At 42.8% G+C, this 14807-nt stretch overlaps 1 protein-coding gene across 1 annotated transcript in view; it reads left to right on the forward strand.

The window, feature by feature from the left end:
- The window catches only part of LOC311133065 (histone-lysine N-methyltransferase 2B-like), a 72182-nt gene that overhangs the window by 33209 nt on the left and 24166 nt on the right, over positions 1-14807 (forward strand). The window contains exons 14-22 of the mRNA XM_084166498.1: positions 68-160; positions 468-585; positions 8812-8928; positions 9307-9491; positions 9857-9961; positions 10238-10348; positions 13782-13858; positions 14124-14308; positions 14616-14713. Of these exons, the coding sequence (XP_084022624.1) occupies positions 68-160; positions 468-585; positions 8812-8928; positions 9307-9491; positions 9857-9961; positions 10238-10348; positions 13782-13858; positions 14124-14308; positions 14616-14713 (1089 nt within the window). The remainder of the gene's footprint in view (positions 1-67; positions 161-467; positions 586-8811; positions 8929-9306; positions 9492-9856; positions 9962-10237; positions 10349-13781; positions 13859-14123; positions 14309-14615; positions 14714-14807) is intronic.

Raw genomic sequence — 14807 nt, forward strand, 5'->3', positions numbered from 1 at the left:
AGATTCAGTAGTCTAGTGTTTTTTCACCCCCACTTTCAAATTGTATACGTACTATTTCTTCCTTTAGCCTGTGTTGCAGTGCAGGAGGTGTCAGAACTGCTACCACCCCTCCTGTCTGGGACCCACCTACCCAAAGCCCATCAACTGTAACATGCCCTGGGTAAGTATCAGGAATTTAATATATATTACAGTTTAGCTTCTCTTCTCCCCATTCTGATTTATTACCATGTTTTTCACTGTACTGTGGGTCAATACCATAAAATGCAAGTGTATTGTCCAGTTTGCATAAGTGCCTTGCTCAAGGGCACAACAATAGTGGATTCCAGTAATGATCTGAAACCAGCAATCCTCAGTTCTCAGCCAGTTCAGTTCCCACATTTCTTCGCCCAACCTGGGACTTGAACCAGCGACCTTCCGGTTACTGGTCCATCTCTCTAACCTCTGGGCTACCTGCCCCCGTGTCCTAGGTGTGTATGACGTGTATCCGGTGTAAGAGCTGTGGAGTGACCCCAGGGAAGACCTGGGACATGGCCTGGAACCACGAGCAGGACCTCTGTCCTGACTGCAGCACCCTCCACAGCAAAGGTAGGATCTCAGTGAGTCACACAGAGACACGTCACAAGTCAACCAAGGTTGGGTCGGAGCAAGGTATAGACAATCTCCAGGAACAGGCCAAGAAGAGAGGGATGAGGGCAGTTGTATAGATGGACTGATACTTGGTCAGGATCTCACTGTCATTTAGGGCTGACCCCAATTAGTCGATTGTTTGGTCGATAGGCTATTGGTCGACATTTTATATTTTTTGTTTTGTAGACCAGCAGCAAATATATATATTTTTTATGCCACACGAGACACCTATCTGATTCGCGGCCATCTCCGTTAACTAATCCATTGCGTAGGCCGAGACTAATCCATTGCGGATGGCACAGTCCAAGAAGAAGGGAAGTGTGGCTAAGATGCTCAATGCACGTCTTTCTCCAGAATGCGCTCTCTCCCGCCAATTTGTGCACATTCATTGTTTGTTAACTTCATTGTATCAAATCGAATGATTCTTAGTGTCTGTCAATTCCACATTACATATCACCAGTAGTACATTTACCGTTAATTCCTATGAATTCTAATCTACAATGTTTGTTTATGGTAATCCTAGTGGCGCAGTGGTCTAAGGCACTGCATCGCAGTGCTAGCTGTGCCTCTAGAGATCCTGGTTCGAATCCAGGCTCTATCGTAGCCGGCGGCGACCGGGAGACCCATGGGGCGGCGCACAATTGGCCCAGCGTCGTCCAGGGTAGGGGAGGGAATGGCCGGCAGGGGATGTAGCTCAGTTGGTAGAGCATGGCGTTTGCAACGCCAGTGTTGTGGGTTCGATAAAATCATGTATGCGCTAACTGTAAGTCGCTCTGGATAAGAGCGTCTGCTAAATGACATAAATGTTAATGCATTCAATATATTATTATTCCAGTCTTTTACCATTCTCATTGTCAGAGTGGACACGTTGTTTGCAGACTGCACAACCTATGCTTGTGAGAAACAGGTTTTAGTTTATTTCATTCCATTTACGAGTTTTGTCAATTTAGTCATTGTCTTTTGTTTGGAGAGCTCCTGTCAATGTTGAGTAAAAACTCGACGTACCAAGTTGCGCACTTTTTGGAAGCGAACCACTATTTCGGCCCTTCGCTATATCGGCATCGAACGCGTCACCCTCCCTAGGAGAGGGGGTGACCTTGACAATTTATTATTAAAACGAGAGGCCGCTTGGATCTTTAATTAAAGACCCTTGCCCCCTTCGGTCTCAACGTGGAGTTTGATCTGAAGCCATTCTTGTGATTGTTTTTTTGCTATCCATTGTAAATAATGTTTGTAGGCCTATGTAGCCAAATTGTATCTATGGTCGTATGTTATCCATTTATGCTTTTTTATATGTTCTATTTATATCTGTAAATCAACCAATGAAATCAAGCAGTTTGCATCAGTTGCTGGGACTGCTTCTCTCTGTCCAGTGACCCTGCCGACCAAGGACGGGTCTGAGGAACTATTTGGCGTAGCAGCCAGCTAGCTGCCTATCAAGCTAGTGAGGTTTTCTTGAGGGCTTGAATGCAGCCCGTGACGCAGTTAGCCATTGTGGCTGGGACTGCGGATTGTCCTGGGTTTGTGGCTGTCTAGATCCCTGCTGTTTGTTGTGTTTTCAATCTTCCCTGTGACCTGCCCTGTCTGGAAGTGCGAGGAGTAACAGTGTAACCTACGTTGCTAGCTACCATGACAAAGCCCAAAGCTGGTGTGAGTACCGTTAAGGACAGTGGTGTCTCTATCACAGGTGAAGGATCTTTTAAATGAACAAAAATAGTTCTACAAGCAGTTGTTACAACAACAACAAAATAGCTTCAAGTGTTTTGTCCAAATACTGGTAGATTCAACTAATAAAATAATGGACGACCTGACCAGAGAGGTCCAGGACCTGAAGAACAGTTTGCAGTTCTCCCATGGTCAGCTCGATGAGTTGAAACAGGAGAATGGCAAGATGACAGCAATCTGTAAGTCATTGAGAGAGGACATCAGTTCTGTGTGTGTGTGTGTGAATCCATGATAACAATGACAGAGAAATCAGACTCGAGGGACAATCAAGGCTGAACAACGTGGTTGTAGACGGAATTGCAGAATCTCCACATGAGACCTGGACGGAGTCTGAGGACAAAGTGAGGGAAATGAATTCTGAGAAATTGAAGATGGACCACAGGAAGATTGAGGTGGAGTGCACCCACAGGACTGGAAAACCCACCACCGGCCTAGGTGACAGGCCCAGGCCGATAGTGGTCAAGTTCCTGAGGTTCAAGGACAAGTAAGCTGTTCTGGAAAGAGCCAAGAACTTAAGAGGAACGTACAGTTGAAGTCGGAAGTTTACATATACCTTAGCCAAATACCTTTTTAAATCCAGTTTTTCACAATTCCTGACATTTAATCCTTGTACAAGTTCCCTGGTCAGTTAGGATCACCACTTTATTTTAAGAATGTGAAATGTCAGAATAATAGTAGAGAGAATTATTTATTTAAGCTTTTATTTCTTTCATCACATTCCCAGTGGGTCCAAAGTTTACATACACTCAATTAGTATTTGGTAGCATTGCCTTTAAATTGTTTAACTTGGGTCAAACGTTTCGGGTAGCCTTACACAAGCTTCCCACAATAAGTTGGGTGAATTTTGGCCCATTCCTCCTGACAGAGCTGGTGTAACTGAGTCAGGTTTGTAGGCCTCCTTGCTCGCACACGCTTTTTCAGTTCTGCCCACACATTTTCTATAGGATTGAGGTCAGGGCTTTGTGATGGCCACTCCAATACCTTGACTTTGTTGTCCTTAACCCATTTTGCCACAACTTTGGAAGTATGCTTGGGGTCATTGTCCATTTGGAAGACCCATTTGCGACCAAGCTTTAACTTCCTGACTGATGTCTTGAGATGTTGCTTCAATATATCCACATCATTTTTCTTCCACATGATGCCATCTATTTTGTGAAGTGCACCAGTCCCTCCTGCAGCAAAGCACCCCCACAGCATGATGCTGCCACCCCCGTGCTTCACGGTTGGGATGGTGTTCTTCGGCTTGCAAGCGTCCACCTTTTTCCTCCAAACATAATGATGGTCATTATGGCCAAACAGTTCTATTTTTGTTTCATCAGACCAGAGGACATTTCTCCAAAAAGTACGATCTTTGCTGTTGTTCTGGGATTGATTTGCACTTTTCGCACCAATGTACGTTCATCTCTAGGAGACAGAACGCGTCTCCTTCCTGAGCGGTATGACGGCTGCGTGGTCCCATGGTGTTTATACTTGCATATTATTTGTACAGATGAACGTGGTACCTTCAGGCGTTTGGAAATTGCTCCCAAGGATGAACCAGACTTGTGGAGGTCTACACATTTTTTTCTGAGGTCTTTGCTGATTTCTTTTGATTTTCCCATGATGTCAAGCAAAGAGGCACTGAGTTTGAAGGTATGCCTTGAAATACATCCACAGGTACACCTCCAATTGATTCAAATGATGTCAATTAGCCTATCAGAAGCTTCTAAAGCCATGACATCATTTTCTGGAATTTTCCAAGCTGGTTAAAGGCACAGTCAACTTAGTGTATGTAAACTTCTGACCCACTGGAATTGTGATACAGTGAATTATAAGTGAAATAATCTGTCTGTAAACAATTGTTGGAAAAATTAAGTGTGTCATGCACAAAGTAGATGTCCTAACCGACTTGCCAAAACTATAGTTTGTTAACAAGAAATGTGTGGAGTGGTTGAAAAACGAGTTTTAATGACTCCAACCTAAGTGTATGTAAACTTCCGACTTCAATTGTATATCTTCCTCAACGAGGGCTATCCTGAAGCTGTGTGCCAGAAGAGGAAAGAACTTATCCCAGCCATGAAAGCTGCCAGAGCACGTGGGGACATTGCTTACATCAGCTATGACAGTCTCATTGTCCAACCTCCCTCCCAGAAGCCTGGAAGTGATAAGATAGCCAAGCCTATGGGTTCGTAGCGTCAACCCCACAGTGCGCACACACACACACCAATTGATTAATGGACTGCTGAATGTATATTTTCGCTTGCTTTGTTTGCTCTTTTCCATGTTATGTCTATCTCTGATAAGCTATCCAGGGAAGGGCTGAAAATAGCCCATATTGATATATGTAGCCTTAGAAATAAGGTTAATGAAATCAATAACTTGCTAACATCAGATAACATTAATAAATTAGCTATTTCTGAGACTCACTTACATAATTAATTTGATGATACAGAAGTAGCAATACAAGGATATAACATCTATAGAAGAGACAAATGCTTATGGGTCAGGTGTTGCTGTATATAGTCAGAGCCATATCCCTGTAATGCTTAGAGAAGATCTTATGTCACATTTTATTGAAGTGTTGTGGTTGCAGGTTCACTTGGCACATCTAAAGCCTTTTCTTTTGGGTTGTTGCTATAGGCCACCAAGTGCTAACAGTCAGTATCTCTAAATAATGTGTGTGAAATGCTTGATAGTGTATGCGATGTAAACAGGGAGGTGTACTTTCTTGGGGACTTGAATATTGACTGGTTTTCTTCAACCTGTCCACTCAAGAGGAGCTTCTCACTGTAACCAGTGCATGTGTTACGTTCCCCAGTTTCTATGTTGTGGTTTGTATTTTCAATCTGGTTCAGGTTATTAATCAACCTACCAGGGTGTTTATAAACACTACAGGAACAAGATCATCCACATGTATCGATCACATTTTTACTAATACTGTAGAACTTTGTTCTAAGCTGTATCCATACCCATTGGATGCAGTGATCACAATATAGTGGCTATATCCAGGAAAGCCAAAGTTCCAAAAGCTGGGCCTAAAATAGTGTATAAGAGATCATACAAAATATTTTGCTGTGACTCTGATGTGGATGATATTTGTTGGTCTGATGTGATTTAATAAGGAGCATCCAGACGCTGCACTTGATTAATTTATAACATTTCTTCTTCCAATTATTGATAAACATGCACCTGTTAAGAAAACTGACTGTTAGAACTGTTAAGGCTCCATGGATTGATGACGATTGAAAAACTGTATGGTTGAAAGAGATGGGGCAAAAGGAGTGGCTAATAAGTCTGGCTGCACATCTGACTGGCTGACTTACTGCAAATTGAGAAATTATGTAACTAAACTCTACAAAAAGAAGAAACTGTATTATGAAGCCAAGATCAATGATATAAAGAATGATGGAAAAAAGTACTTTAAATGAAATTATGGGCAGAAAGACATTCAACTCCATCTTTCATCGAATCAGATGGCTTATTCATCACAAAACCATTTGATGTTGCCAATTATTTTAATGATTACTTAATTGGCAAAGTGGGCAAACTTAGGCAGGAACTGCCAACAACGAACAGTGAGCCATCGTATTCATGCATAAAAAAACAAATAATGAAAGAAAAGAATTGCAAGTTTTAATTTTGTAAAAGTTTAGTGTAGGAGAAGTGGGGAAATTATTGTTATCGATCAATAATGACAAACCTCCTGGCATTGACAACTTAGATGGAAAGCTACCGAGGATGGTAACTGACTCTATAGCCACTCCTATCTGTCATATATTTAATCTAAGCCTAGAGGAAAGTCTTTGTCCTCAGGCCTGGAGGGAAACCAAAGTCATTCCTCTAACCAAGAGTGGTAAAGCTGGTTCTAACAGCAGACTATAAGCTTGCTGCCAGCTCTTAGCAAACTGTTGGAAAAAATTGTTTGACCAAATACAATGTTGTTAATCTGTTTACAGAGAAATAGCAGACTTTCAGCATGCTTATAGAGAAGGGCACTCAACATGTACTGCACTGACACTGATGATTGGTTGAAAGCAATTGATAAGAAGATTGTGGGAGCTGTACTGTTAGATTTCAGTGCAGCCTTTGATATTATTGACCATAACCTGTTGTTGAAAAAAACGTATGTGTTATGGCTTTTCAACCTCCGCCATATCATGGATTCAGAGCTATCTATCTAATAGAACTCAGAGGGTTGTCTTTAATGGAAGCTTCTCTAATGTCAAATATGTGTGTTGTACTGCAGGGCAGCTCTCTAGGCCCTCTACTCTTTTCTATTTTTACCAATGACCTACCACTGGCATTAAACAAAGCATGTGTGTCCATGTATGCTGATGATTCAACCATATATCTATCAGCAGCCACTGCTTTTGCAGTCACTGAAACCCTTAACAAAGAGGGGTGGCCAGTAATAAACCAGCCCTGAACATCTCTAAAACTAAGAGCATTGTATTTGGTACAAATCATTCCTTAAGTTCTAGACCTCAGCTGAATCTGGTAATGAATGAGAAAAAGAAAAAAAGTGTATGCACTCACTAACTGTAAGTCGCTCTGGATAAGAGCGTCTGCTAAATGACAAATGTAAAATGAATGGTGTGGCTGTTGAACAAGTTGAGGAGACTAAATTATTTGGCGTTACCTTAGATTGTAAACTGTCATGATCAAAACATATACAATGGCTTGCGAAAGTATTCACCCCCCTTGGCATTTTTCCTATTTTATTGCCTTACAACCTGGAATTTAAAATGGATTTTTTTGGGGGTTTGTATCATTTGATTTACACAACATGCCTACCACTTTGAAGTTGCCAAATATTTTTTCTTGTGAAACAAACAAGAAATAAGACAAAAAAACTGAACATGAGCGTGCATAACTATTCACCCCCCCCCCCAAAGTCAATACTTTGTAGTGACACCTTTTGCAGCACTCCATCACTCTCCTTCTTGGTAAGAATCTCAAATATAAAATATATTTTGATTTGTTTAACACTTTTTTGGTTACTACATGATTCCATATGTGTTATTTCATAGTTTTGATGTCTTCACTATTATTCTACAATGAAGGATATAGTAAAAATAAAGAAAAACCCTGGAATGAGTAGGTGTGTCCAAACTTGACTGGTACTGTAAAAACAAAAAAGATACCTTATTTACATAAGTATTCAGACCCTTTGCTATGAGACTAGAAATTTCCATTGATCATCCTTGATGTTTCTACAACTTGATTGGAGTCCACCTGTGGTAAATTCAATTGATGATTTGGAAAGGCACACACCTGTCTATATAAGGTCCCACAGTTGACAGTGCATGTCAAAGCAGAAACCAAGCCATGAGGTCGAAGGTATTGTCCATAGAGCTCCGAGACAGGATTGTGTCGAGGCACAGATCTGGGGAAGGGTACCAAAAAATGTTTGCAGCGTTGAAGGTCCCCAAGAACACAGTGGCCTCCATCGGTCTTAAATGGAAGAAGTTTGGAACCACCAAGACTCTTTCTAGAGCTGGCCGCCTGACCAAACTGAGCAATCGGGGGGAGAAGGGACTTGGTCAGGTAGGTGACCAAGAACCCGATGGTCACTCTGACAGAGCTCCAGAGTTCCTCTGTGGAGATGGGAGAACCTTTCATAAGGACAACCAAGCGTCACGTCTGGAGGAAGCCTGGCACCATCCCTATGGTGAAGCATGGTTGTGGCAGCATCATGCTGTGGGGATGTTTTTTAGAGGATGACCAGTCAGGATCGAGGGAAAGATGAACGGGGCAAAGTACAGAGAGATCCTTGATGAAAACCTGCCCCAGAGCTCTCAGGACATCAGACTGGGGTGAAGGTTCACCTTCCAACAGGACAACACCCTAATCACGCAGCCAAGACAACGCAAGACTGGCTTCGGGACAAGTCTCTGAATGTCCTTGACTGGCCCAGCCAGAGCCCGGACTTGAACCCGATGGAACATCTCTGGAGAGACCTGAAAATAGCTGTGCAGCGACGCTCCCCGTCCAACCTGACAGAGCTTGAGAGGATCTGCAGAGAAGAACGGGAGAAACTCCCAAGTTTGTGCCAAGCTTGTAGCGTCATACCCAAGAAGACTTGCGGCTGTAATCGCTGTCAAAGGTTCTTCAACAAAGTACTGAGGAAAGGGTCTGAGTTCTTATGTAAATGTGATATTTCTGTTTATTTTTAATACATTGGCAAACATTTTTTTTGCTTTGTCATTATGGGGTGTTGTGTGTAGATTGATGAGAAAAAACAAACGTGGATAACGTCAAGGGGTCTGAATACTTTCCGAATGCACTGTATAGTGGTTTTTACACACAGGGTGTGTCTATTTATGGAAAAATACACATTTTAAAATGTCGACCAATCGTCGAAAGAACAGATTACTTTCTGTCAACCCCACAATTTTTTTTTCGGACAGCCATGTTATTAAATTATTATTTAAAAAAATCATTGATCTGATTTTTTTTGGGGGGGGGTTTCTTTACAAGGGATCTTCTGCACCGTCTGCTCCAAGTGTTACGAGGAGAACGACCACAACAACAGCCAGATGATGGAGTGCTCCAGGTGTAGCCACTGGGTGCATTCTAAATGTGAAGGACTCTCTGGTGAGTGACACTAATATTTCAGCTTTAAAACGGTCTTTATCAAGGGGATGTACAACAGGGGTGGCCAACACTCATCAAAGTGTTACTGGGTATACAGGCTTTTGATCTCGCCCTACACACACACACACACACCTAATCCAGCTAATCAAGGTTCCAAGGAGCATCTCATTGGTAGAATCAGGTGTGTTAGAGATAAGGTCTGGAACCAAATCCTGCAAGAGGGTAGCTCTCAAGGCCACCCCTGTTAACCGTATGTGTAGGGGAAGATGCCACCTCAACTAAAATGTAGGCCCTAACTTGAGGGATCAAAACAACTATCCCACTATAAACCCACTCCATTACATTAAAATTCTGCCTCTCTTCTCTTCTGTCTCCCAGACGACCTGTATGAGATCATGTCCAGCCTGCCAGAGAGCGTAGTATACACCTGTGAACCCTGCAGCCAATCACAGCCCAGATTCTGGAAGGAGGAGCTGAAGGAAAGGCTGAGGGCAGGGCTAGAGAAAGTGCTGACCAACCTCCTTTCTGACTCCTCCGCCCAGCACCTAATCACCTGCAGGGAGGTAATGTCTGCCGCCGTGTAGCTCAGTTGGTAGAGCAAGGCGTTTGCAACGCCAGGGTTGTGGGTTCGATTCCCACGTGTGGCCAGTATGAAAATGTATGCACTCGCTAACTGTAAGTCGCTCTGGATAAGACCGTCTGCTAAATGACTAAAATGTCAAATGTAAATGTAAAGACGTCACGAGTCAGACACTCGTAACATACTCTCTTGCTTTCACAACATGGGTTGTTTCTGTATCCAAAATCAAGTATAAAAAGTGTATTTAAAACTTTTCCACGTTTAGACTGTCTTATGGATTGTATATCCCTGACCCTCTGACGATGGTCTCCATTTTACTGTACTATGCTGTTCTTTTGTTTTCTGCAGTGTGAGGAGTCCACGGAACTAGATGCTTTCTGGGACCAACAGCAGCCCATCTGCGACCTACATGCCGTTGGTCAAAAATGTACAGGGGGCCAGTACACTTCACTGGTGAGAGACCCCAGTCCTTTATTAACATTTGAATTATGCCACATAAAAACTATTAAGACCTAGAGGTTATTGTTTTTGCTCTCAGGGCATCAATGTTCCGCTGTGAATCGTGTAGCTCTTTTCAGACCACATTCTGATCACTTCATATACAGTTTGGTAATTTAGCAGATGCTCTTAGATGTTCTAATGAGAGGAACAAAATCCCACATATTGTACAACAATACAGCCGTCTCCTAAACTTGACACCTGTTTTTCCTGCTCTTGTCCATCAATCAGAAATCATTCCATGAGGATGTTGTCGTGGTGATGAGGAAGTGGCTGAAGGAGGAGGAGTCTCTCCCTGAGGACCTGAGGCCCACCTGTTTGGCCAGGTCTCACTACCTGAAGGTTAGTAGAAAGACCTTTCCTCCATTAATGCTATAGACATTTATTATGGGCCATACTGGGCCATATCATTATTTTTTATTTATTTACTCAGATTAGTAGAGTGTCTGCATTAAAACATAAAATTTCTGAGCTCTTTTATGATATTTTATTAATTGCCTCATTTTTTAAAAATGTTACAGCCTTATTCTAAAATTGATTAAAAACATTTTTTACCCCATATTGACAAATATTTTTTTAGTGTGTGTGTATATATATATATATATATATATATATACACACACACACACACACACAGTGGGGGAAAAAAAGTATTTAGTCAGCCACCAATTGTGCAAGTTCTCTCACTTAAAAAGATGAGAGAGGCCTGTAATTTTCATCATAGGTACACGTCAACTATGACAGACAAATTGAGAAAAAAAAATCCAGAAAATCAATTTATTTGCAAATTATGGTGGAAAATAAGTATTTGGTCACCTACAAACAAGCAAGATTTCTGGCTCTCACAGACCTGTAACTTCTTCTTTAAGAGGCTCCTCTGTCCTCCACTCGTTACCTGTATTAACGGCACTTGTTTGAACTTGTTATCAGTATAAAAGACACCTGTCCACAACCTCAAACAGTCACACTCCAAACTCCACTATGGCCAAGACCAAAGAGCTGTCAAAGGACACCAGAAACAAAATTGTAGACCTGCACCAGGCTGGTAAGCAGCTTGGTTTGAAGAAATCAACTGTGGGAGCAATTATTAGGAAATGGAAGACATACAAGACCACTGATAATATCCCTCGATCTGGGGCTCCACGCTAGATCTCACCCCGTGGGGTCAAAATGATCACAAGAACGGTGAGCAAAAATCCCAGAACCACACGGGGGGACCTAGTGAATGACCTGCAGAGAGCTGGGACCAAAGTAACAAAGCCTACCATCAGTAACACACTACGCCGCCAGGGACTCAAATCCTGCAGTGCCAGACGTGTCCCCCTGCTTAAGCCAGTACATGTCCTGGCCCGTCTGAAGTTTGCTAGAGTGCATTTGGATGATCCAGAAGAGGATTGGGAGAATGTCATATGGTCAGATGAAACCAAAATATAACTTTTTGGTAAAAACTCAACTCGTCGTGTTTGGAGGACAAAGAATGCTGAGTTGCATCCAAAGAAAACCATACCTACTGTGAAGCATGGGGGTGGAAAAATCATGCTTTGAGGCTGTTTTTCTGCAAAGGGACCAGGACGACTGATCCGTGTAAAGGAAAGAATGAATGGGGCCATGTATCGTGAGATTTTGAGTGAAAACCTCCTTCCATCAGCAAGGGCATTGAAGATGAAACGTGGCTGGGTCTTTCAGCATGACAATGATCCCAAACACACCGCCCGGGCAACGAAGGAGTGGCTTCGTAATAAGCATTTCAAGGTCCTGGAGTGGCCTAGCCAGTCTCCAGATCTCAACCCCATAGAAAATCTTTGGAGGGAGTTGAAAGTCTGTGTTGCCCAGCGACAGCCCCAAAACATCACTGCTCTAGAGGAGATCTGCATGGAGGAATGGGCCAAAATACCAGCAACAGTGTGTGAAAACCTTGTGAAGACTTACAGAAAACGTTTGACCTGTGTCATTGTCAACAAAGGGTATATAACAAAGTATTGAGAAACTTTTGTTATTGACCAAATACTTATTTTCCACCATAATTTGCAAATAAATTCATTAAAAATCCTACAATGTTATTTTCTGGATTTTTTCTTTCTCATTTTGTCTGTCATAGTTGACGTGTACCTATGATGAAAATTACAGGCCTCTCATCTTTTTAAGTGGGAGAACTTGCACAATTGGTGGCTGACTAAATACTTTATTTCCCCACTGTATATATATATTTTTTCCTTATTTTTTTTCTTCTTAAAAACCTGAGTATTCAGACCCTTTGCTATGAGACTTGAAATTGAGCTCAGGTGCATCCTGTTTCCATTGATCATTACATTTACATTTACATTTTAGTCATTTAGCAGACGCTCTTATCCAGAGCGACTTACAGGAGCAAGTAGGGTTAAGTGCCTTGCTCAAGGGCACATCGACAGATTTTTCACCTAGTTGGCTCGGGGATTAGAACCAGCGACCTTTCGGTTACTGGCACAACGCTCTTAACCACTAAGCTACCTGCCTCCCCATCATCCTTGAGATGTTTCTGTAACTTGATTTGGTGTCCACCTGTGGTAAATTCAATTGATTGGACATTATTTGGAAAGCACACAGTGCATGTCGGAGCAAAAACCAAGCCAAGAGGTCGAAGGAATTGTCCGTAGAGCTCCGAGACAGGATTGTGTCGAGGCACATATCTGGGGAAGGGTACCAAAAAATGTCTGCAGCGTTGAAGGTCCCCAAGAACACAGTGGCCTCCATCGTTCTTAAATGGAAGAAGTTTGGAACCACCAAGACTCTTTCTAGAGCTGGCCGCCTGACCAAACTGAGCAATCGGGGGGAGAAGGGCCTTGTTCAGGGAGGTGACCAAGAACCCAATAGTCACTCTGACACAGCTCTAGAGTTCCTCTGTGGAGATGGGGGAACTTTCCAGAAGGACAACTATCTCTGCAGCACTCCACCAATCAGGCCTTTGTTTTAGTGGCCAGACAGAAGCCACTCCTCAGTAAAAGGCACATGACAGCCCGCTTGGAGTTTGCCAAAAGGCACCTAAAGGACTCTGACCATGAGAAACAAGATTCTCTGATCTGATGAAACCAATATTGAACTCTTTGGCCTCAATGCCAAGCGTCACGTCTGGAGGAAAGCTGGCACCATCCCTATGGTGAAGCATGGTGGTGGCAGCATCATGCTGTGGGGATGTTTTCAGCAGCAGGGACTGGGAGACTAGTAAAGTACAGAGAGATCCTTGATGAAAACTTGCTCCAGAGCGCTCAGGACCTCAGACTGGGGCGAAGGTTCACCTTCCAACAGGACAACGACCCTAAGCACACAGCCAAGACAACGCAGGAGTGGCTTCCTGATAAGTCTCTGAATGTCCTTGAGTGGCCCAGCCAGAGCCCAGACTTTAACCCAATTGAACATCTCTGGAGCGATGCTCCCCATCCATCCTGACAGAGTTTGAGAGGATCTGCAGAGAAGAATGGGAGAAACTCTCCAAATACAGGTGTGCCAAGCTTGTAGCGTCATACCCAAGAGGACTCAAGGCTGTAATTGCTGCCAAAAGTGCTTCAACAAAGTACTGAGTAAAGGTTCTGAATTCTTATGTAAATGTTATATTTCAGTTTTGTATTTTGTATAAATGTACAAACATTTCCAAGTCTGTTTTTGCTTTGTCATCATGGGGTATTGTGTGTAGATTGAGGGAAAAAAACTATTTAATCAATTTTAGAATAAGGCTGTAAAATGTGGAAAAAGTCAAGGGGTCTGAATACTTTCTGAATGCACTGTATCTATGTCCTTTCAGTTGCTGGAGGAGACTTTCAGTTGGTTTCATAGCCAGGATCAGAAAATGTGGGACCCAATCTCCAAAGATTTCCCAAGGTAAATGGATACACTATGTGTAGACAGTATGACTGTGTATGTTGTCGATTTTGACCGACGGATATTGTTGTTCTTTCTCACATTTCTGCCAAGAAGATAAACGAGCGAATCTCCCTGACCAAACCAACTATGACAATAAATAGTTTTACCTTCATAAAGATAAAGCAAGCATAGAATAATTATTTTTGAAAAGCTAGCAAAGAATACTTGTTCAAAAAAGCTCTGTGCTGAACAAGTCTTCCCCCCCCCCTTTCTTCTGTCTCAGTGGTATGCTCCCTGAGGCAGTTCTTCCTCCCTCTAAGGAGCACAGCTATGCACAGTGGCTGGAGAGGACGTACCAAGTTACCAGGGGTGCAGATTACCTCCAGCAGGGGAACCGCGTCCCTCCCCCATACTCAGTCACCACCTATCAGTCCCGGGCTCTGGAGGGCCTCCCACTCAAATCCCAAGGTATGGAGTCTTTGGTTTGTGTCCCAAATAGGGGGTCTGGTCATAGGCATAGGGCTCCGGTCAACAGTAGTGCACTATATAAGGAATAGGGTGCCATTTGGGACAAAGCCTATCTATCACTCCCTCTGTAAGCCTATGTCCTGGTCTCAAAGCAGACATGTAACCCTATTCACCGGCACACAAAATGTTTGTTGTGTGTAAAGTAATTGAGTGGAAGGACTGATGGTGATCTCGCTTTTTACTTCATCCTAACAATGTGAATGATCAATTATATGATTGATGAATGTGTTTGGTCTATCTGGTGTAGGTACAAATGGTGCTCTAACCAGGGCCCTGGAACTCGACTGGACCAAAGATGAGAGGCAGTGTACACTCTGCCAACAGTTTGGCGACGCCACACCCAACGTGAGTTTCCCTCCCCCCTCTGTACTGATCCCACACAGTAATTGTATTGATAAGGAGACGGGACACCATTGTGTTAGCTTCAGAATTTTTTTTA

The sequence above is a fragment of the Coregonus lavaretus genome (genome assembly GCF_964263955.1).
Source record: "Coregonus lavaretus genome assembly, chromosome: 7".
In the NCBI taxonomy this organism is placed as follows: domain Eukaryota; kingdom Metazoa; phylum Chordata; class Actinopteri; order Salmoniformes; family Salmonidae; genus Coregonus; species Coregonus lavaretus.